The following is a 23,949-nucleotide window of genomic DNA, read 5'->3' as shown; positions in this document are numbered from 1 at the left end:
ATAGATAAGGTAAGCATGGACCTTGTGAAGGAGTATTAAACTGGAGCAGGGTAAATTACGAGAGCATTAGGCAGGAACTAGGGAGAGTTAATCAGGAACAGCTATTTTTGGGCAAGACCACATCTAGCATGTGGAGGGTGTTTAAAGACAAATTGCACAGAGTACAGGACAGGAATGTTCCAGTCAGAAGGAAGGACAAGGATGGCAAGGTAAGAAAACCTTGGATGTTGAGGGAGGTCAAGAAGAAAAACTATATAAAGCTTAGGAAGTTAGAATCAAATAGAGCCCTGGAGGATTATAAAGAAGCCAGAGAAGAACTCAAGAAGGGAATTAAGAAAGCCAGTAGGGGCTATGAAATGTCCTTAGTAAGTCAGATTAAAGAGAACCCCAAGGCATTCTATACACACATCAGGAGCAAAAGGGTAACTAGAAAGAGGATGGAATCACCCAAGGATAAAGGGAAAAACATTTGCTTGGATGTAAATGATGTGAGTGAGGTTCTTAATGAGTACTTTACATCAGTATTTATCAAAGAGATGGATGTGGAGGACAGGGAGATCAGTGCTGAGAGTATTGACATGCCTGAGCATTTCAAAGTATAGGAGGACATAGTGTCATGTCTCTTAAAGAGCATTAAGGTGGATATGTCCCCAGGGCCTGAAAGGATATACCCCAGATTACTGACAGAAGCAAATGTAGAGATTGCTGGGGCCTTGACCAAACCATTGTGTCCTCTGTAGCTGCAGGCCAAGTTCCGGAGGATTGGTGAGTAACCAATGTTGTTCAATTATTCAAATATATAAACAAATCTCCATGGTTTTTTGTGGCCCTTTTGAAGGCATTCTCACTCCACTTTTTTTTTATGGGATAGAACAATGGTGCAGCTGGACGATCTGCACGCCTCAAAGCTCCAATGACCCTGGTTCAAAGGTGATGCACCTAACCAGACATCTTTCCATGATGAGTTTGCACATTTTCCTTGTGATTACATGGGTTGTGCTATGGTGCTTTTGTTCCCCCTCACATCCCAAAAATATGCCAGTTGTTAAGTTAATTTGGCACTGTAAACTGCCTTGAGTGTAGGTTTCCAGAAGAAGTGAAGGGAACATGGGGAGAATAGGTTAAAGGGAAATTAATAGGAGAAAGGAATTTTTCTCCTTGCTAGCAGCCTTGATGGCCGGAATCAGTTTTTCATATCTAAATAAATACGAAATGGTGGAAAGAGAAGCCCTTGCAACAATCTAGCTCACAAGCCTGATGAATTTGCATTTCCTGATGGACCTGTTTATCATTTTCACTCAAAAGTGTTCCAAAATCATGAAACTTTGACTGCAACAATAATTTAACCACTCATGAATTAACATATCCAAATCAACTATTTTAGCTTCTAAGCTTCTTTCAATCATGCTTGTGATAAAACATCAAACACTTTTTAAATTGCATCTTGGTGTTGCACGATTGACATAATAAAACCAAAATGTATGTTTAGGTTGTGCTCTGACTCTTCCACTGTTGAGTTTCTACTTGCTGCATCACTGTCAATGTAGTATGCTTTTCACATTATTTAGATGCTTCCTGTGCATGATTGGCACACATTCAAAATGTTGGATGTGACCCAGGACTCATTTTGTCAGCAATCTTGAGAACATTTTGGAATATCAGATATTTGGTTTGAAGATCTTCTGTTGGTATTTTCAAAACTTCACCCGTATTACCCCTTATTCTAAATTCCAGGTAATATAATCTCAGCTTGTGTAAGCATAATGCAACTGTTAAGATTAAAGGTATATTGTCTACAAGAATATTTTGTCAGAACTGATCACAGTACTTCAGGTGTTGTCTAAACAGGGTCTTGCACATCTATAGCATAACTTTTCACCTTTGTTCTCTAGTTACAAGGACTAGCTTTCCATTAACTTTAATAACTTTCTGTACTTGAAATAAAACCAGCGAATGCTGGAAAAAAAAATCAGCAGCTAAGACAACATCAATTGAAAGAGAAATAAAGATAATATTCTAATAAAATTATATTGATATGGAGCATTCCTTTCTTTCATCAGAGATGGTAGGTATTTCTATTCGTTCCTTGGCACATTTTCTAGACACTAAAATTAATTTTTAATTTCATTTTTCTGGCATTGCCAGATTTTGCTTTAGATAGGTCACTTATGATCGATTTTTCTCAAATAACTTTAAGTCCATACAAATCAAAGCATTTTTCAGGTTCCATGAAATTGAAAAAGATTTGCCAAGCACATTACCCTTCACAAATCCATGCAGGCCTTCTCTGATTAATGCAATGTTCACCGAGAGGTGTTCAGTTGCTCTATTTATTTTAAATTTTACACTATGAAATTTCCCTATTACAGGCATCAGTCTAGGTAGCTTACTAATTCTTGGTTTCCCTTTCTCACCCTTCTACTAGGAAGTGCACAGAATGTTATTGCAGAAGCAGATTCCATTATGGTGTTAAAAAACAAACAGGATAAATATCTGAAAAAATAAAAATCTTAGTAGATACCTTTTGGTCTGATGAAGGGTCTCAGCCCAAAACATCAACTGTTCATTCACTTCCATCGATGTTGCCTGAATTAATAAATTCCTTCAGCATTTTCTAACAATAATCTTAGCAGATGTGTATTCTTAAAAATTAGCTAAGCCGATGAAAATTTCACCATAGAGTCAAAGAGCAATATGCCACAGAAACTGAGCCAATAGACAATAGGTGCAGGAGTAGGCCATTTGGCCCTTTGAGCCAGCATCGCCATTCACTGTGATCATGGCTGATCATCCACAATCAGTATCCAGTTCCTGCCATATCCCCATAACCTTTGATTCCACTATCTTTAAGAGCTCTATCCATCTCTTTCTTGAAAGCATCCAGAGATTTGGCCTCCACAGCCTTCTGGGGCAGAGCATTCCATATATCCACCACTCTCTGGGTGAAAAAGTTTTTCCTCAACTCCGTTCTCAATGGCCTACCCCTTATTCTTAAACTGTGGCCTCTGGTTCTGGACTCACCCATCAGCAGGAACATGCTTCCTGCCTCCAGCATGTCCAATCCCTTAATAATCTTATATGTTTCAATAAGATCCCCTCTCAGCCTTCTAAATTCCAGAGTATTCAAGCCCAGTCGCTCCAATCTTTCAACATATGACCGTCCCACCATCCTGGGAATTAACCTTGTGAACCTATGCTGCACTCCCTCAATAGCAAGAATGTCCTTCCTCAAATTTGGAGACCAAAACTGCACACAGTACTCCAGGTGTGGTCTCACCAGGGCCCTGTACAACTGCAGAAGGACCTCTTTGCTCTTATACTCAGTTCCCCTTGTTATGAAGGCCAGCATGCCATTAGCTTTCTTCACTGCCTGCTGTACTTGCATGCTTGCTTTCAGTGACTGATGTACAATAACACCTAGATCTCGTTGTACTTCCCCTTTTCCGAACTTGACTCCATTTAGATAATAACCTGCCTTCCTGTTCTTACCACCAAAGTGGATAACCTCACATTTATCCACATTAAACTGCATCTGCCCTGCATCTGCCCACTCACCCAACCAAGTCACCCTGCATTCTCATAGCATCGTCTTCACATTTCACACTGCCACCCAGCTTTGTGTCATTGGCAAATTTGCTAATATTACTTTTAATTCCCTCATCTAAATCATTAATATATATTGTAAACAGCTGCGGTCCCAGCACTGAACCCTGCGGTACCCCACTGGTCACCGCCTGCCATTCCGAAAGTGACCCGTTAATCGCTACTCTTTGTTTTCTGTCAGCTAGCCAATTTTCAATCCATGTCAGTACTCTGCCCCCAGTACTATGTGCCCTCATTTTGCCCACTAGTCTCCTATGTGGGACTTTATTAAAGGCTTTCTGAGAGTCCAGGTACACTACATCCACTGGCTCTCCCTTGTCCATTTTCATAGTTACATCCTCAAAAAATTCCAGAAGATTAATCAAGCACGATTTCCCTTTTGTAAATCCATGCTGACTCGGACCTATTCTGTTACTGCTATCTAGATGTGTCATAATTTCATCCTTTATAATTGACTCCAGCATCTTTCCCACCACCGACGTTAGGCTAACCGGTCTATAATTCCCTGTTTACTCTCTTCCTCCCTTCTTGAAGAGAGGGAGAACATTAGCCACCCTCCAATCCACAGGAACTGATCCTGAATCTATAGAACATTGGAAAATGATTACCATTGCGTCCACGATTTCTAAAGCCACCTCCTTAAGTACCCTGGGATGCAGACCATCAGGTCCCGGGGACTTATCAGCCTTCAGACCCAACAGTCTATCCAACATCATTTCCTGCCTAATATAAATTTCCTTCAGTTCATCCATTACCCTAGGTCCTTTGGCCACTATTATATCTGGGAGATTGTTTGTGCCTTCCCTAGGGAAGACAGATCCAAAGTACCTGTTCAACTCATCTGCCATTTCCTTGTTCCCCATAATAAATTCACCCTTTTCTGTCTTCAAGGGCCCAATTTTGGTCTTAACTATTTTTTTTCCTTTTCACGTACCTAAAGAAGCTTTTACTATCCTCCTTTACATTCTTGGCTATCTTTCCTTCGTACCTCTTTTTTTCTCTGCGTATTGCCTTTTTAGTTACCTTCTGTTGCACTTTAAAAGTTTCCCAATCCTCCGGCTTCCCTCTCGTCTTTTCTATGTTATACTTCTCTTTTATTTTTATACTGTCCATTACTTCCCTTGTCAGCCACGGCCTCCCCTTACTCCCCTTAGGATCTTTCTTCCTCTTTGGAATGAACTGATCCTGCACCTTCTGCATTATTCCCAGAAACACTTGCCATTGCTGTTCCACTGTCATCCCTGCTAGGGTATTGTTCCATTGAACTTTGGCCTTCGGCATAACTCATCCATGCTGACCAAGTTGCCTGAGATACTCCCATTTACCTGCATATAGCCCAGATCCTCCTTAACCTTTTCCATCTATGTATCCATCTAAATGTCTGTAAGTATCACAATTGTACCTACCTCCATCACTTTCTCTAGCAGCTTGCTCTACATACACACCACACATTGTGTAGAAAAACTTATCTCAGTTCCCTTCTAAATCTTTCCCCACTCATTAGAAATCTTTGCCCTTTAATTTTGGATTCTCCTACCCTGTGAAGGCTGTAGCTATTCACCTAAACTATGTCCCTCATGATTTGATAAACCTCTGTAAAGTTCACACTCATCCTCCTGTGCTGCTGGAAAACTATCTCCTAGCCTATCTGCCTCTCCTTATAACTCAGATCCTCCAATTTCTTTTGTATCCTTTTCAGTTTAGTGGCATCCTTCCTTCAGCAGTTCTTCAAATGAGGTTCCACCAATGTCTTCTACAGCTGTAACCATTACTGAACTACTCCCACAACCCATGAACTCACTTTCAAGGACTCTTCATCTCATGTTTTTGATATTTATTGCTTGTTTGTTTGTTTATTTAATTTATTTATTATTTCTTTTTTTCCCTTTTTGTATTTGCTCAGTTTGTCTAAAACTTTTGACAAAATTCTATAGATATATAGTGGACTGTCTGCATCACAGCCTGGTATGGAAACACCAATACCTATGAATGGAAAACCCTCCAAAAGCTAGTAAAGTTGACCCAGTACATCATGAGTAAAGCCCACCCAACTATTGAGCACACCTACATGAAACGCTGTTGTCAAAAACAGCATTCATCATCAGAGATCCCCATCACCCAGGCTGAGCTCTCTTCTTGCTGCTGTCATCAGGCAGAAGGTACAAGATCCTCAAGGCTCACATCACCAGTTTCAAGAACAGTTAATACCCCTCAACTATCAGGCTCCTGAATAGAAGGGGATAACTACACTCAGTTGCCCCATCATTGAAATGTTCCTACAACCAATAATCTCACTTTATTGATTTTTTATCTCATTATCTTATGTTCTCTTTATTTATTGCTATTTATTTATATTTGCAATTGCACAGTTTGTTGTCTTCTGCACTCTCACTGAACCTCCATTGATCCTATTATAGTTACTATCCTATAGATTTGCTGAGTATGCCCGCAGGAAAATGAATCTTGGTGTTGTATTTGGTGACATATATGTACTTTGATAATAAATTTACTTTGAACTTTGAACCTGACTCCTGTAATCAATATTTGGGCTGCTGAAGACAAGCATGCCAAACTGGAATAATTAAGAATGCTCTTGTGTGCAAGACATCAGGAGCATTTTATCATGATAAACATTTAATATGTTGTAAGATTTTAATGACATTTCAATGGCTAAAAATCTTCTCATGTCTATTCAACAATGTCACAGATTTTTTTCTAGGCACAATGTACAATATGGCCTCAGCAAGATCCTGTGCATGGCCTATCTTTGCATAGACAACACATCAAATGTGTTGCATAGTCTGCCTCTCCCCACAAACATTCATTTAGAGACAAATTAATAAATAATGCACATGAATGAGTTTTTTACTAATTGTTTTCTACATTTCCTTTTCTACTACTACATTTCACATTTAATTGCTGTTAATTGCGGTCAAAATCATTTTTGATAATTTTGTTGTAATGCATCATATTGAATTACCTGATCTTTAGCAGTTGTAATGTGTTCTGATGTAATGTTTAAATTGTACTGAAGATAACTATCCAACCATCTGTTATATTAAATGTAATACTTTGAAATTTGATCATTATTGAGATAATTTTTGCAAATAGCATATGCTATTTCAAATACCACTGAACTTTGATCTGCAGATCAAATTTTAGTCTATTGCAAAATAAAGCAGCAGCAATGTAAGGTCAAGGTCAGTGATTTTTTTCTTTCCATTATTGTGCATGCAAAAGAAATTTCAAATTTTGATACAATAATATATAAAGTTAAAATTATTGTATTTCAAAAATAATTTTTCTTAAGATCTAATTCTGAAACTCAAGATTCTATTGTCAATATAGCATTCTTTAAGATTAATCTACATTTTAATACAGTGAGATGGTAGCTTTTATATTTTATAACAAAACTTCAGTTCCTGCAGATGTAAACATGTACAACTTGATAAATACTGTAACATATTCATAAAAATAAGCCATTTGTTGAAACTTGGTTTAATTCTAAGAATATATAGTTATGGATCAGCTATATTCGCATTCGATTATTTAATCCATTTATGATAACTCGTAACAGCCAAATAATTCAAAAGATGAAGGGCAAAATTTCCACATTCAATTTCATATACAATTCCCAGACTCCTAACCTTCAAATGCTTGTTATTTTTCCTTAACCATTTCACAACTGTATCGGTGATGTTACAAAAAAAGGACAAATTGATTTTTGTACTTACATTTAGTTTTAATGTCAATTAGAAATCATGCGTACAAAACATTACATGCACCCTGTTACTGGACAAGAAAAATATTTTGTATGCTTCTAGAGATCTATGAAACAGATCGACATGCCTAGTGAATTATAGTGGACTTGGCAACTCTTGTTGGTTTTAACAGGACAGTGCACCCCAATGTTTCACACAACTCTGGTCTGGTCAGCGCTTCGCTATCAACGTTTCTTTACAGTGAAAATGCGCATTGCGTACTATCAGTACACCATTACCCGAACCAGAAGGCCTTTTGCAGGGTAATACAACTTCGCTTCTAAGAAATTACTAGCTAGCAGAGAGACTGGTGCTGTTCTATTTTCAGAGATGGTAGAGTGTTTTATCCGGACGGATCAGGAGACTTGGACTGTGCTAATGACACGTGGGGCCGGTAGGTACAGGAGATGAAAGGCAACCGGAAACTCTCGCAGCTTTCGCTGGCTAGCCCGAGCTCTCTGACGGAGGAAGGTGCCGCAGGTGTTCGGCGGTATCTTGATGAACTCATCTGATCCGATCTTTTTTTTAAGCATCTCCACCCCCCCACCCCCCCCCCCCATTCCGCAGTGGATTAACTCCGGTGTGGGTATTAAAGCCCCGCCCAGTGCGTCTGATTGCTAGATCGTTCTGCACTCACACGTCTACTGTCAGAGCTCTTTCCTCAGGTTTAGTCCGAAATACTGCAACAATGGAGTGGAAAGCAATGGAAATCAACCCCGAGGTAAGTACCATTCTTTAGGTATAGCAGAGGATTCCATTTTAATGGTTTATTTTGCTGAAATGTAACCATGTTGACTTTATTTTTTTATATATATTGCAGACGCTGAATAAAGTAAGTGCGCAACAGAATCAGTATCAAATTCGACAGGGATTCAACGACCTCGTTTGATTTACAGATGTCTTCGGATGCTCTTTTAAGTTAAACAAAATAAAGGGGTTCATTTATTTTCTCTATCTTGCATGTACATACAAATATTTAACTCAAATATTAAACAAAAGGGCGCGGTCATGAGTAAATTTCCAATTATGGATACACCATTTAAATTTCTATCACGTTAGATACATAGACTTGGCTTCTAATTTGCCATTTGGATCTAATAACATGAAATATTTTAATAGTCCTCGTGTTAAAAGTCTTGCTTTCTGCGTAGTGCCTCTCTCGTCTGGGTGTGGCTTCCAGTTGGAAGTTCGTAGATGTGTTGGGTCTGGAAAACGAATCCCTATCCATGGTACCGTCGCCCGTATGCGCCCTGCTGCTTCTTTTTCCTCTTAGTCAACAGGTACGGCACCGTCTTCAAGTGTGTTCATCCCTGGTACTGTGTTAAACCACCGTGAACTTGGCAACGCTAAATACAAACTTATTTTTTTCAAGCAATTATTCAAAACAGGCGGAGACTTAAATTGCGTGTATAAATCAACCCTATATCATGTCTGAATTTGGTGTATTTTCCAACAGTAGATGAAGCAAAATATCCTTGTTTCTCAGAATAGTAATACAATATCCATAGATAATACTTTTGCAGATAAGAGATTTGTATTTCTTAGCCTTTTTAATGTAAGGCAAACAGGCTTCTGGAATGATCCTGAAATGTCTCCCTAAAATAAGATTTTCTTTACAATGAAATCCCATTTCAATGCTATCTTCACTGCTAATAATTTGGGTGGAATTAATTGCCTCGTCCTACCCAGGCTTGTAAATTTTGCCTTTTTACGGTGCTAATCTTAGCCATGACAACCAAATGATTATCCTTTCTGACCTTGTGCAAACAATTAATTAACCACATTGGTAAACAAAGATTTTGCTTTTTTTTCTTTAAGCAATGGCAAAGATTTCTCATGAGGAATCTCCATTCTGTTTTGGTCAGACCAGGAGGCAGGTGAAATGCCTACAATTTAAAACAAACTATTCCATTTACAAGTATTTTTTCTAAAAAGGAAAGCTTTTGTTACTGCCTCTTTTTTATATAAAGTACAAATTTAACTAGATTACAAATTCGTGTTTGAAAGGGATAGATGTATGAGGGAAGGAGGAAGTGCATTATAACCATGAGCTCATTTTATATGTTGAATTAAAACCCTAGTTAAGGATGCCCTGCAGGGAAGGATTTGTCTTTTCAAACTGAACTCAAATCTGTTACTTTGCAGTAACAAATGTTGGTCATTGTGAGAATTGAAGGTCTAAATTTGCCCTTGGAAGTAGTTTGAAAACTTTGAATGTACTTTCATCATTAGCATTCATTCCTGGAGTGGTTGGAATGAGTGTGGTGTAATAAAACTAAACTGATTGTTTTTGTCTGGGTGAATAAAGATCAAAATACAGGCATTGACATGTATTTAATTATCCTTTCTAAAAGACTGTTGTACTTTGATGTCAACCTTCCCATGATTGTGTGGCTAGGGTCAGCTTAAATGGCATCTATTGATTTACTAATGACACAGCAATTATTGGCAGAATTTCAGATGGTGACAAGACAAATGAGTGAGATTGATCAGCTGGTTGAGTGGTGGTGCAGCAGCGATCTTGTACTCAACGTCAGTAAAACCAAGGAATTGATTGTTGACTTCAGGAAGGGAAAGTTAAGGGAACACATACCAGTCCCTCATCGAGGGGATCAGCAGTGGAAAGGATGAACAATTTCATGCTTGAATGTCAGCATCTCTGAAGGTCTATCCTGGGTCCAAAGTATTGAAGCAATTACAAAGAAGGCATGACAGTGCGTATATTTCATTAAGAGTTTGAGGAGAGTTGGTGTGTCGCCCAAGATGCTCACAAATATCTAGATGTACCGTGGAGAGTATTCTAACTGGTTTCATCATGGTCTGGTAAGGAGTGGCCAATACATAGAATTGGAAAAAGCTGCAGCAAGCAGTCATCTCTGCCAGCTTCATCGTGGGCACTAGCCTCCCCAGTATCCAGGACAACTTCAAAAGGCAATGCCTCAAAGGCAGCATCCATCATTAGGGACTCCAATCACCCAAGACATGCCCTCTCCTCAAAGCTACCATCAAGGACGTGGTTCAGGAGCCTGAAGCCCCACACTCAACATTTCAGGAACAGCTTTCCCCTGTGCCATCATATGACTGGACAATGAACACATGAGCACTACCCTCAGAATTACCTCCCCTTTTTTTTGCACTACCTAATTTAGTTTTTTGAATACATACTGTAATTTATATGTATTGTATTACAATGTAATGCTGCCAGAAAGCAACAAATTTCAAGCCAGTGATATGAAATCTGATTCTCAACATAGTAAAATTCCTATGATTTATTATACTTGTCAATCTCTTCTATCTTGCTGGTTATCCTTTCTGTTGGGTACACACTTACATGAAGTAAGTTTTTATCTGTTTGATTCCTACATTGAACGTCACAGCACTAAAGTCATTGGCTTAATTAGATTTTGAACTTGTACCCAAAACAGGCCCCCCCCCCCCATTCTGCTGTTTTAGAATTACTAATTAGTCATTCCACTATTGGTGACCAAGTCTTTAATTCTAAATATAACAAATGCTCTCTCAATGTAAGAGCAAAGAGCCAACCTGATTACTTGTGGCTGGAGTATTTGTGGCCCTAATAGTTATTTGTATGGTTTTGGATTTGTTGGAGTAAATGTCTGGTCTGCAGTAATACTTGATTCCAAAGGCTGAAGCTGCCTATTGAGGAAGCTATTGAAGTTAATATTTGAATGGGCCAGAAGCTGCTAGTAAAGCAGCATCATTTTTTTTCTGTCATGAGATGTACCAAGCTGGAATGTGTAACAGGAATTTGTGTATTTGATCATACTGACTTGTGGGCATTGAAGGCTTGATTTGAATCTTCCACACAGGCAGCTGGTTTATCTTAGTTTTCATATGACCTTGTACTTTCCTGAGATTAAGCAACACTTATCTCCCTTCATATTTGTATTGATTTAATTGGAGCCTTCAGTGCCAAAGATTCTAAACCAGAAATTCTGTATTTCAAAAGGTTGCTACTATTGAGCTTGGTGAGGGATAGACCTGTCATTGTAGCTTGCAGAAATAATTTTATTCATTGCTCTGATACTGAAATTTAAATTATGAACTCTCAACATTTGTTTTTCTCTTGTTGTGCCCTTGATGTAATATCATGCAACATTTAATTGAAGAACTGTTGCTGTGGAGCTAGTCATGCCTGTAACCTGGTTGGCATTTTTCAGGTTTGATATCACTGGCATATCCTGAAATTTGTTTTGCAGCAGTACAGTGCAATACATAATTTTAAAAACATTACAACAAGAAATGTATATAAAATTTAGTGTTAAGAGCAATGGGGTTCATTGTTTGTTCATAAATCTGGAGGAGAAGTTGTTCCTGAAATGGCTTTAGGCTCCTATACCACTACCTTGGTGGTAATGAGAAAAGGGCATGCTTGCAAGCCTGGACAGTACAATATGGGCAGCAAGCTGTAACCCATGTAGCAAACTTCCCCTCTCTGTGCATCTGATGAACGCAAAGATACAAAGAGACCGATACAATTTGGCACCAGTCATGTTGCAGGAATTGCCAGTCAGTGTTAAACTCAACGTAGAGCTGCCTTAGGACCTCAAGTTTACAATTTTTCCCTTTTGGTTTACGCCTGAAGCCTTGCCTATGAGTAGGTGTAGCCACTCATGCAAAGCAGTGGAGGTTTGAAATCAATTTTCTTTCTTGATGAGTTGCCAACCTCACCTGAAGTGACTGGTTTTAAGGTGCCAATAACCTGCCTTTACTTCTGACAGTAGAAACAGTTCTGCCAGGCTTAGAAGCTAAGCCATATGTGAAGGCCAGGAGCTGGAACTGGTGGAAGCTATTTGAGGTGCACAACATGGGAACATTTAATGTGTATTGGGAGCTTGTCCTCATTACCAGCTATAACAACCTTAAGGAACATCTATAGAAATCTGCATGAGTCTTTAGTGACATACTAAGTTTCCTCAAACTCCTAATGAAATGTAGCTGCTGTCGTTCTTTGTAATTACATCAATATGTTGGGCTTAGGATAGATTTTTGGAGATGTGGACACTCAGGAACTTGAAATTGCTCACCCTTTTCATTGCTGATCCCTCTGAAGACTGGTGTGTGTACTCTTGACTTCCCTTTCCTGAAGTCCACAATCAATTCCTTGGTCTTGATGACAGTGTGTCCAATATCCTCATCTGAAATTCTGCCAACAGCTGTGTCAGTGGTAAATTTATAGATGGTGTTTGAGCTAAGGTTAGCCACATAGTAATGGCCACAGTCATGGTCATGTGATCAAATTAACTTCAGTTGTTCTTGGTTTGCATATTGAGATGGGGGGGAAAGTTTTTGTTGCATCGTCCACTACAGTATAACTGGTCCTTTCTTGCCATTGGTTGTGTCCTTAATACATAGTAGTAATTCAACACAAACTTAAATGTCAATCTGCAGTGTAATAAGCTTAGTCAAGATGCTAGAGAAACTTGAAGGGAACAAGATTATTGAAAGTCTATAATTAAGTTGCTCAGCCTTCTAATTATGTGAAATCATGGTTATTTTCCTTTTTGTATCTCCTAATAGTTTGTGATTGACAGTTGTCACTTTGAAGGTTGTTTTGAAAACAAATGTGCATAAATTTCTTAACTTCATCACTGAATCCTAAATTTTGTTCTATTCCAGTAATCTTCCTCTCCAGTAAACAATGCAACTGCATCTTGAATTTGCTGCAAGAGATTCTAGTCATTATTGTCAGTTCAAAGGCCTATTCAAGTAGGAAATGTATAATGTGACAAGTCAAGAATTTCTGTGTGGTTATGACTACACAGTGTATATACAAGGACAGAACAGCATAGATGTGCTCCAGTAAAAGGTGCACTCATTTTAGTCCTGGCAGTCTGACAATTGTTTCTTATTGTAGACATCAGTCCACAGACTCTTGCATCAATTCTTGTTCTAGATTGCCCTCAATGGGAGTAAGATTGCAGGCAGCAGATGCAGGATCTGTCACCTTGCTGAATAATGGAGCAGAGTTGCAGATATCATTGCTTTGGCACAGAATAAAAATGCAGTTTGCTAATGCTGTTTTTCTTCCCACATAGCATGAATCGCACAGAAACCGTCAAACTTCAGAACTGAGTGGGAAGGGCATTGACTCAAAAATCTACTTTGTGGCACAGTCTATTTCAAATTCCTGTGGCACTATTGCACTTGTGAACACTGTTGCCAACAATCAAGATAAACTTGAGTTTGGTAAGATTGCTTGCTAAGATTTTAATGTGCTGTCCAATTTTACTCAGGTTTTGTGAAGGAAAGCAATATTTTTTCACAAGTCTAGTAAGCTCATGCCTACACATTTAAAGCTGTGCATTAAATGGCTATTATATATTCCCTGAGGTTACACCTTTAATCAGCTTTGCTTATTCTAATGAAGTTTGGGTGGGGGTTCTTTAATTGAATATGTGCCTTCAGAGTAATATCTTGTTTTTTGCAGTTGAAGGTTCAATATTGAAGAAATTTCTCAATGGAACTGCAGATCTTTCAGCTAAGGAAAGAGCAAAGCAATTAGAACAAAATGAGGTGATCTTTAAATTTCCAAGATTTGGGTATCTTTGCAAAGCAAAACTGAATTATCAGGCTTCGCTAAGCTATTTGAATTTTCTGTGTAGGAGATACATGCAGCACATGATGCCACTGCAGATGAAGGAGAGTGTCGGGTAAGAAGATGCACTATACTGACATTTGAATAAAGCTATTATTTTATGTCTTTGCATCTTGAAACTGGAAACTACTTTGGTAACAGTTGCAGTTCTGTTAATGGACCTGGGAGGGCTCTGTAATTCTGCAACTTGCTAACAAGGTTTAATAAACTGCACTATGCCAATATAGTAGGACTAACTGGGGAATTCTGCATTTTGGTTACAAAACTTTAACATGACACTGAATTTTAGTTTGCTTTTCCAAATTGATACTAGCGCAATCAGATGTTCTCTACCCATCCTTGGAATAGATAGGTTTACAGTATTTCCAAAGTGGATCAAGACAACTTTGGTTTTTCCTTCCACATGGGGTTTAACTATGGATACCAGGTTCTAGTTTCCTACTTGACTAAAGCTTTGTGTTCATTCAATGTGCGATGATGGAGAACTCTTCCCCTTTGGTCATCAGATGAATACTAATAATCAATTTATCCCGCTCCTGTTATAAAGATGTTTCTAGTTGGTACAAATCTTTATAAACAAGATGACAATTCTTGCACTGTTTATTTTCATCAGACCTTGCAATGACAATACCAGACTAAAACTCAGTTGCACTTGTGTAACTATCCTTTGGGTTGGGGGAAGTATGGACTACAGCGTCATGTGGCTTCCTCCACTGCTATTTTCTGTGCAACTGAGTGTGAATCCAGACATGCCACAATACACCAACCTTATTAGCTGGCTGGTGTTTTTTTTAGTGGTGCACATTGAAAATGTTACTCTTGGACAAATGAACAGGTAATTCATATCATGTACTGCACTTGTGAGGAACTTGCTACCAACCTAAACCAAGCTGACTTTTGTTCATGATACAAAAGTGTCCGTAGATCTAGATTAAAAATTGAGAGTAGCCGTTCTGTAAGATTGTTGCTAATCTAGTCTTGGCCTGGACACCACTTACTAAGTCTTTCGAAACATCAACTCCCTTGTGTTCAAAATACCCGTTTGTCTCCCACTACAGTAAACTCTTGGGTAGAAAAATGCATATACTTAAATGGACCCCTCATTTTAAAATTATCTCCCATTAGGTGAAGAACCAATATTCAAAGACTCTTGTCTCTTTCCTTAAACCCCCCACCCCAGGGAATCACTCTAATTATTTTAATTCCAATCAATCATTTCTCAATCAGGATTCAATTTCAGATGTTTCTATGAATGGTTTTTGACTACTAGGATGATTACTTTATATGGAAACTAAAAGTGTGCACTATGCCAGGTGTTTTTTTTTTTTTGTTCCTTGTAAAGTGGCATTGAAATTTCCCTAATTTTGTATCCTGAATCCTGCATCAAAGGTCATGGTTTCATCTTAATTGCTTGCTATATTTGTATGCTAAGCTTATGTATTAGGATCCTCTCATCTTTGTAACATTTTGTAGTTTTGCTGTTCTTCCTCTTGCTAGCTCCCCATAGCTGATCTCCGGCTATACCATAAAACACAAGGTATGGGAACCATTTAGCCCATTTGAGTCCATTCTGCCACTCAATCATAGGTGACATTTCTTCCTTTAAAGTATTCTCTCAATCTATCTTCTCCCCACTCCAAAATCCTTAACCCCTTCCCAGTCAAGAATGTATCAGTCTCTGCCTTGAATGTACCCAATGACTTGGCCTCCACAGCCCTATGTGGCAACAAATGCTACAGATTCACCACCACCTAGTCTGCTTTAAAGGGATGTTCCTTTTTTCCATTTTGGGTTATGTCATCAATCACAAGCTCTCATACAAATGGAAGATTCCTCTCTGTCTACTGTATTCAGGCTTTCTAGTATTTGAAAGATCTCCCCTCATCTCCGTATCCCACTTATTATCCATACACTTAGTCTAGGCTTGTCCCTTTTGCAAGCCTTTGAGTCTGCCTTGCAGTTCTAATCCAGTTTTTACTATGAACAATTGAGTCCACAGTATACTTGATTCCAAGCTCTAAATAGAAGCCTTGAAGTTCTCAGATTAATCAAAATTTACCTGATATCATGAGGGTTAACAAGTCCTTGGATCAGTGCTCTAGAACTAGTTTAAGATTACTGGTGTAACAGCCAGTATCTGAATATAGTTAGATAAAATGTCATGCAGTAATTATTGTTTCTTTGTAGTTGCATGAAGATGGTACGAACTTCCATTTTATCACTTTTGTTGGCGTAGATGGACACCTCTATGAACTAGGTAACACTGTCTTGCACAAAATTGCTTGTCACTATTACATTTTATTTCAAACTATAAGCTAACTACACAACTTAGTGACTGGTGCACAACATCCAGTATTAGATGCCCAAGCATAGTGCTGACAAGAAATGGTGATACACACACACAAAATGCTGGAGGAACTGGGCAGGCCAGGCAGTATCTATGAGGGGGAGCAATAAAGTACAATCGACATTTTGGGCTGAAACGTCAAATGTACTTTTTTCCATAGATGCTACCTGGGCTGTTGAGTTCCTGCAGCATTTTGTGTGTTGCTTAGATTTCCAGCATCTGTAGATTTTCTCTTGTTTATGAAATGGTTGTACTGTGGATTTCATTTAATTGTGCCAGTAGTTAATCAGGGCAGCTATTTAATTGGGGCAATACTAAAAGAACAAATTAATTCAAAATAGCTGGAATTCCCTTCATTTAATTGGGACAGGAGACTTGCTGAGTAATTTCTAACTAGCATCAATCACGTGCACTTGTGTGGCTGTTACATGCTACACTATGCTTAAGTAATTGGTTTTTAAGTAGCATCACTTGCATGTGTTTGTGTTCAAAAAGTTTTTTTTTTGGGTCACTGAAAGTTGTCAAGAAATAAGCGGTGAGGCAATTCTGACCTGTTTTGCTCACTGTGGTTTCAAGCGTTGAGGCTTGGAGATGCCGGAGATGGCCAGGAAAGAAAATGAAATGATTTCACTATTTCAAGTTGGGAATTATAAAGATATCGATGATCATCTTTAATGAAACAATATAAAAAGTGATCTGGAGGATGCAATTGTCTAAATCAGGTTATGAAAGCAGTGCATTATCTGCACTGGGTGTCAGTGCTGATGTATTTTTCATAGTCAAAAGAACATGGCAGATGAATTCCTCTGTCTAACCTGGAACTAAGTTCTGTATTCCATTTAATTAAATTTTTACTCAGTTAAATGGTAGTTCCTTGTACCTTTAATTATATCCAGGAAGCCTTGGCTAATTGAGCCAAAATGTACTGATCCCAATGTGTCCCAATTAATGAGAATCCACTATTTAATTTGGCACTGGGTACTAAACCACAGAAGTAAACAAACAGTTGTGCATATAGAGCAGCTCTATCGATGTGGTGATAGTTGAACTTGCAGTTTTTGTTTTAAGTTTGAGGTGTTGGATAACTGGCAGTAGTTAACGTTAAGGCAGTCGTTCAATAATGCTTGTCATTTAAATTCTGGAGTTCCCACTATATGAACAGTTAACTTTTTTAGCAAGTTGCTTTGGCTTTTGTCTAGTTGAATGGCCTTTTTCATCAGTGGCCTTATTATGCTTATTTATAATGCCCTACACATTTTACTTTTGGTTTTTTAAAGATGGAAGGATGCCATTTCCAATTGACCATGGAGAAACATCAAAAGATAGTTTAATGCAGGTGAGTTACTGAACTCAATTTTAACTCTTGACTCCACAACTTCATGTTTTATAATTGGTAAAAATCTAAATTTATCTTGGTCAGGATCTCATTAACTTAGTTGCATATATTGAATATGAACAAACGTTTGAGTAATCAGCATGCAAGAAAAATTACAATTTGGTTGGTAAATTCAGTGCTTCTGGGAATCTGCTTTTTTAATATTAAGAATTGTTTTTGCAGGATGCAGCAAAAATATGCAGACAATTCATGGAACGTGATCAAGGAGAAGTTCGCTTTACTGCTGTGGCACTTTGCAAAGCCTCATGAATGGGGGATGGGAAAGTAAACAATAAGCACAGCACTGCAGTTTAAATTGCTATTCTAAGCTCTGAATGTTTTAGCTTAAATCACTTGTGTATATTGAAGAAGTTTAAGTGCAGCCTTTTTACACGTATAGTAAGAATGGTTGAAGTTCAATGGTTAGTACAGTGCCTTGCAGATATTTTCAGCTCCCAACCTCTCATAAATGAGTATTACGATAAGGGATTTTGATCAATTTAGTTGAGTATTTGTGAACCACATTTTTTTTTTTTGGACAAATTGTTAAGCATGAAAATCTAAATTCAAGAACTGAAATGTCAGCAGTTCAAAAGTATTCAGTCCTCCTTTGCTCAGTACTTAATTGAACCACCTCTTGCAGTTGTTACAGCTAGTAGTCTTTTTGGATGTCTCTATTAGCTTGGTACAATGTGATGGGGCAAGATTTGCCTATTCCTCCTTGGGAAAATTGCTCAAGCTGTGCCAGCTTAGTTGGGGAGCAGTGTTGGACAGCAATCTTGGGGTCTTGGAACAGATGTTCAATTGGGTTAAGGTCATTACTTGCACTGGGCCACTCAAGGATATCAATTTTCTTCAGTTAAAGCCACTTCATGGTTGCTCTGGCAGTGTGCTTTGGGTTGTCCTGCTGCAGGACTAACTGGCTTTGTGTGCGGGGTGGGGGGATTGAGTTTCCCCCGCCGCCCCCTATCTTAATTTACTTGCAAACATTTGATCAACATGCAAAGAGACATTGTCAATGTGCTGTTGATTGTGGTGTCCTCCAAATGCTTGGCCAATAATGACAATCAGCTGAATCAACATTTCAGAAACTCAGTTGTGATGTGAGAAGGAAATCTCATCGCTGATTGGCTGTGTGGCAAACTTTGTGTGTTGTCGTCTGGAATTTTGCCTGCATCGGTTCGTAAGTAGGATAGACGCCTGTAAGCAATTTGTCTACAGAATTGTTCATGGAAAACCATGCTTCTAGGAATTCTCCTGCATGCTATGTGTTTGCTTCGTGCAATAACTCACTGATGCCCAGTTGAGTTTGTGCCCCTTGATCTTCATGGGTGGAGACTAGGGAGAGGTCGTCATATTGCTTTACAGCCAGATGATATTTGTGGATTCTTATGGAGAGGTTTCTCACAATTTGGCTGATGTAATATTTGCTACAATCCCTGCATTGGATTTTGTAGACCACATTGGTCTTGTCTAAGCTTGGTTCATTCTTTGTCTGCAAAGTACTCTCCTCAATGTTGCAGTTGACTTATGCATGACTGAAATTCTGTTCTTGGAGCAGTCCTCAATCCCCATTGCATGATGTTGCCTCCACTATATTTTACAGTAGGGATGGTGTTACCTGGCTGATACACAGCATTAGATTTATGCCCATGCACTGTTTAGTGCTGAGCCAAAATGTTCCAATTTTGTCTCATCTGACAAGACCTACTTTCACATCTTTACAGTATCTCCTAAGTGAAACTTTGCAACATCTTTATGGGCAAAGATGTTTTTAAGCTGAGACTTCTTCCTTGCCACTTTTCCATTTAAAAACCCTTTTTATACAAAGCGTTAGAGTGGGGAGCCATGAACTTTTTCTCCAGTTGCAGCCACTGACTTCTGCTGCTAACTCTGACTGTTGGGATCAGAGTAGCCTCTTAAAATGCCTTTCTTCTCCAGTGTCTTAAGTTCACAGGGATGGCTTGACCTACACTATGGCTGTAATTTCATTTTTTCCCACTTTTTCATGATGGACTGCACTGAGCTTGGAGGTATGTTCAGTGCCTTTGAGATGGTCTTGTACCCTTTCCCAGATTTGTGCTTCACTTTTTTTGAAATCTTCCTGACTTGTCTTGAATGCTATTTTGGCTTTGTCTGTTGAAAATCTGCCATACTGTTGGCCTTTACAGAAAGAAGGAATATTCTTATGAATTCATTGAAAACGGGATCCTTCAATTTTCTACATCAAACAAATTGGGGAAGTTGTTAAGGTAATATATTGCACCTGCGGAAAGTTGATGAATACTTTATCAGCCTCACAATTTTGGTTTTTAATGTTTAATAAATTGACAGGTTTTAGTATTTCTGATTTGACATGATGCACAATGTCTTGTAGATTGGCTTAAATCTTCCAATATTTTAAATTTAGAAAATGAGACAATAAAATGTGAAAATAGTTGGGGATGAATACTTTTTCAAGGCACTGTATTTCTGCAGAATTTCTATCTTGGGCAGTATTGAATAGAAAATATTTATAGTTGTATTCAAAAGCAGTCATAAATTTTTGAGCATCCACCTTGTGAACACTGCAGTAGACTGGTAAAAGCTACTTGATTTAGTGCTGGACTATTGTACTTTGCCTCAAATTTGTCTGCAGAAACTGGAAATGCGGCTTAATCCCACATTGTGCCTAATTTTTACAGCTGCATAATAAATAAAATCACTGCAACCGTTTAAGATGTGTATTGTAATTAGTTACACAAGATGAAAATTATTGAAGCCAATGGCATATCTTTACTTGCAGCTTGTTTGTTTTTAGCCTCCATTTGCCTTTGAGGTTTTGATCAGATTTAACATCACTGGCATATGTAAAGTTACGAGTTTCACAACATCATGAGTACAATGAAATGCATGATAAATGAAGAGTGCCTGAGTTACATTAAGTATATATGTTAAATTAAGTGGTGCAAGATAACAAACAAAAACAGTAGTGAGATGGTGTTCATGGTTTCAATGTCCATTTAGAAATTGGGTGGCAGAGGGGAAGAAGTTGCTACTGAATCGGAGTGTGTGCCTTCAGGCTTCTGTGCCTCCTTGCTGACAGAAACTATAAGAAGGGGGCATTTCCTAGGGAGGGGTGAGAGTCCTTAATGATGGATGCTGCCTTCCTAAGGTACCACTCATTGAAGATCTGGATACTACAGAAGCTAGTACCCATGAAGCTGACTAATTTTACAAGTTTTTTGCAACTTCTATCTCGTGTAGTAGTAACCCCCCCCCCCCATACCAGATGGTGATGCAGCAGCCTTTCAGAATGCTTTCCATGGTACATCTGTAGAAGTTTTTGAGTGTTTTGGGTGACAAACTAAATCTCAAACTCCTAAGAAATATAGCTACTGTCTAGCCTTAATAGTGTTACGTACCCTGCCAAACCAGCAGAAATGGATCACTCAGTTGGAGTCTGGATTACTAGAACTAAGAAAGTTTTATTAAAGAAACAAGCAACACAGTACTCTAATCAAAAGGATAATAAATGCAACAGTTCAGCAATGATAAACACATGTACACAGAATTAAGATAACAGGATCAATCAAGCTCTATCGTTGTCTAGGGGTAAATGAGCAGTTTCAAAGTGACGCAAAGTTCAGTTCAATTTAGTTCAGTTCAGTTCGCAGTAATCGCTGCTGTGGGAGATGGACAGTGGGGGGAAGGAGAGAGAGCAAAACGAATGAATATTCAAATGGCTTCCACACAGACCTTCGATATTCTTCGCAGTCAGCTTTCGTGCGAGCCCTTTGTGATGTCATCTGAGGTCACCGACCGTGACCCCTCCGTTTCTAGATACGATCGTTTCTCTGCGGTGAACCTGGCACCCAGGCAAGGGTGGACACACACCATTTTCCCGCCGACCGTGCCTTTCCACCCTGTGCGTCTATGGCTTGATCCCGCGACCAGCCGTCCAAAACTTCCCACCGACTTGTGGGAGACGCACCGCTTCCAGGGTCTCGTTACCTCGGGGTGTCGTGTGTCCTGCCTTAGAAAACCTGTCCCTTTTTATCCCCCTGCTGGGGTATCGCCTGTCCATCACTTCAAACAGTTCAGGGTTCAAAGGGGGAGCCGATCTTGACAGCTCTCCTTCCGTTAAACTCTCCCGTCCCTTCCTTAACATCTCCAAATGCTGCTTCACTGTTTTCCTTATCTCTCTTTCTCCTGAAGACAGGTGGCAGACCAACTGCTGATCCCACTGGTGCCAGCACAGGACAGCTAACATCTTAATCTATGTGTATTCTCATCACAATAGCTACATCGATGTGTTGGACTAGATTAGATCCTCAGATCTCGACACACAGGAACTTGAAATTGCTCACTCTCTCCACTTTTGACTTCCCCCATGAGGATTGGTTTGATGTCCTTTGTCCAGCTCTTCCTGAAGTCCACAATTGGCTCTTTGGTCTTGCTGACATTGAGTTCAAGGTTGTTGCTGTGACTTCACTCAACTACTTGGTATATCTCACTCCTGTACACCCTTTCATCACCATCTGAAAATCCTGCCAGCAATGGTGATATTAACAGCAAATTTATAGATGCTGTTTGGGGCTATCCCTAGCCATACAGTCAAGGGTGTAGAGAGTAGAGCAGTGGGATAAGCACACATCTGTGTCAGTGTTGATGTCATTGAGGTGGAGATGTTGTTTCCAATCTGCAGATATTGTGGTCTTCCAGTTAGGAAGTTGAGAATCCAGTTGCAGAGGGAGCTTCAGAAGCCTAGGTTCTGTAGCTGTTCGAGCTGGTCTGTGGGAATGATGGTGTTAAATGCTGAGCTGTGGTCAATAAACAGCGTCCTGGTATGGGTATTTACATTGTCCAGGTGATCTAAAGCTGTGTGGAGAGCCATTGAGAACAGGTCTGTGGTAGACCTATTATGGTGATGGGCAAATTGCAGTGGGTCCAGGACTAGGTTTTATTAAGTTCCCACTTTAATTAGATTTTCCAGCTCCAGCTTCTCAAATTCTCATCTTGTGTATTTTTACTTTTGACCCAGAACCAATTTGTACTGGGCCTGAGCCACACCCATAAAAACAAGTGCCATTTGGATTGCAGTTTGGGGCCCTGCTGTCTGGATACATTAAGTATAATCCTCTTTATTTAAAAAGTAACGCAGCATAGGAATGAATGCATTCCTTTATGGCACCAACTCACTGATTGCTATTCAGTTCTCACCACTGCCTATAAGGAGTTTGTACATTGTCTGTGACCATATGGGTTTCCTCTGGGTGCTTTGGTTTCCTTCCACTTCCCAGAGTTGTTAATGTTAGTGAGTTATGGGCATGCTGTGTAGCCTTGGAAGCATGACAACACTGTGGGCTGCCAGCACAATGCTTGCTGATTTGATGTGATCCAAATGGTGCATTTCACCATGTTGAACATGTGACAAAGCTCTTGGTTCATAATCCCTTGAGTAAGCTTCATTTTTGAAATTTGTCAGTTAATCATTTTTGGCTTCCTGGGTTTAGTCAGGTTTTACCATGCAAATTATCCTCAATCTTATTTGCCTTTAACTTTTAAATGTAATTAAATGAAGCCTGCCATTATTTTGGCAGTCCACGTTTATAAAATTTGCCACTGTGGCCCATGTGCAGCTATAACTCTGGACATTTAGACTTGGAACACAGAAGAATACAGCACAGGAAGAGGCCATTTGGCCCATGCTGCCAGTTGAAACTAATCTTCTGCCTGTATATTGTCCATACCCTCCATTCCTTGCCATTACAGGGAGGAGTAGGACCTCCGAGCAGGCATATTATTATCCCTTGGGAGCAGCTTCTCTACCATTGGTCCTCACTTGGCCCTCGGCTCTTAGCTGTGGCTCTAAGCAGATGTTGGCTAGTGACAGTGGCCACACACTGGTAAACAGTTTCAACAAGGCTAAACTTGCTTGTTGGTAAGTGACGGACCTTAAACCCTCGGTGAGTTTGGGCTTGCCTACCCAAGCTAGCAAAGATTGAATCCAGTAGACTGCAGAAGAAGTAACTACTAGTTTGGCTCAACGGGCAGGAAGACAAACACAGCAAGGCACTAAGGATGTAATGGTCATCCACTGCATCTGATCTCCAGCTGTTCTGACTGTTCTGCCACTGGATACAGATGGTCTTAGATGAGTGAGTGAGATCAATGCTTTGAAACTCTTCTTCACTTTGAACCAAGTCTTCGCAGAAGTCACTCTTGTCATTCGTCTTGTCCATCCCAAACCAACCCCAGTCCT

The 23,949-nt window shown here is 39.3% G+C and overlaps 1 protein-coding gene across 1 annotated transcript; it reads left to right on the top strand.

The window, feature by feature from the left end:
- Positions 1 to 7,973: 7,973 nt before the first annotated feature.
- uchl1 (ubiquitin carboxyl-terminal esterase L1 (ubiquitin thiolesterase)) lies at positions 7,974 to 20,423 on the top strand. Its single transcript, XM_072251858.1, has 9 exons — positions 7,974 to 8,085; positions 8,185 to 8,196; positions 8,516 to 8,644; positions 13,424 to 13,574; positions 13,816 to 13,901; positions 13,991 to 14,038; positions 16,171 to 16,240; positions 17,608 to 17,666; positions 17,889 to 20,423. The coding sequence occupies exons 1-9, from the start codon at positions 8,053 to 8,055 to the stop codon at positions 17,973 to 17,975; spliced, it is 675 nt and encodes a 224-aa protein (XP_072107959.1). The 5' UTR covers positions 7,974 to 8,052; the 3' UTR covers positions 17,976 to 20,423.
- Positions 20,424 to 23,949: the final 3,526 nt, after the last annotated feature.

The sequence above is a fragment of the Mobula birostris genome, chromosome 3 (genome assembly GCF_030028105.1).
Source record: "Mobula birostris isolate sMobBir1 chromosome 3, sMobBir1.hap1, whole genome shotgun sequence".
NCBI classification, from domain to species: domain Eukaryota; kingdom Metazoa; phylum Chordata; class Chondrichthyes; order Myliobatiformes; family Myliobatidae; genus Mobula; species Mobula birostris.
The sequence above is the reverse complement of the archived record's forward strand: the minus strand, read 5'-3'. Positions and strand labels throughout refer to the sequence as shown.

What these genes read in the sequence shown, in the direction of transcription:
- uchl1 (XM_072251858.1), top strand. Translation starts at nt 8,053, where the DNA reads ATGGAGTGGAAAGCAATGGAAATCAACCCCGAG. An exon ending in TTTTTCCTCTTAGTCAACAG is followed by an intron (nt 8,645 to 13,423) that starts GTACGGCACCGT and finishes CTTCCCACATAG; the next exon opens with CATGAATCGCACAGAAACCG. An exon ending in CAAAAGATAGTTTAATGCAG is followed by an intron (nt 17,667 to 17,888) that starts GTGAGTTACTGA and finishes TTGTTTTTGCAG; the next exon opens with GATGCAGCAAAAATATGCAG.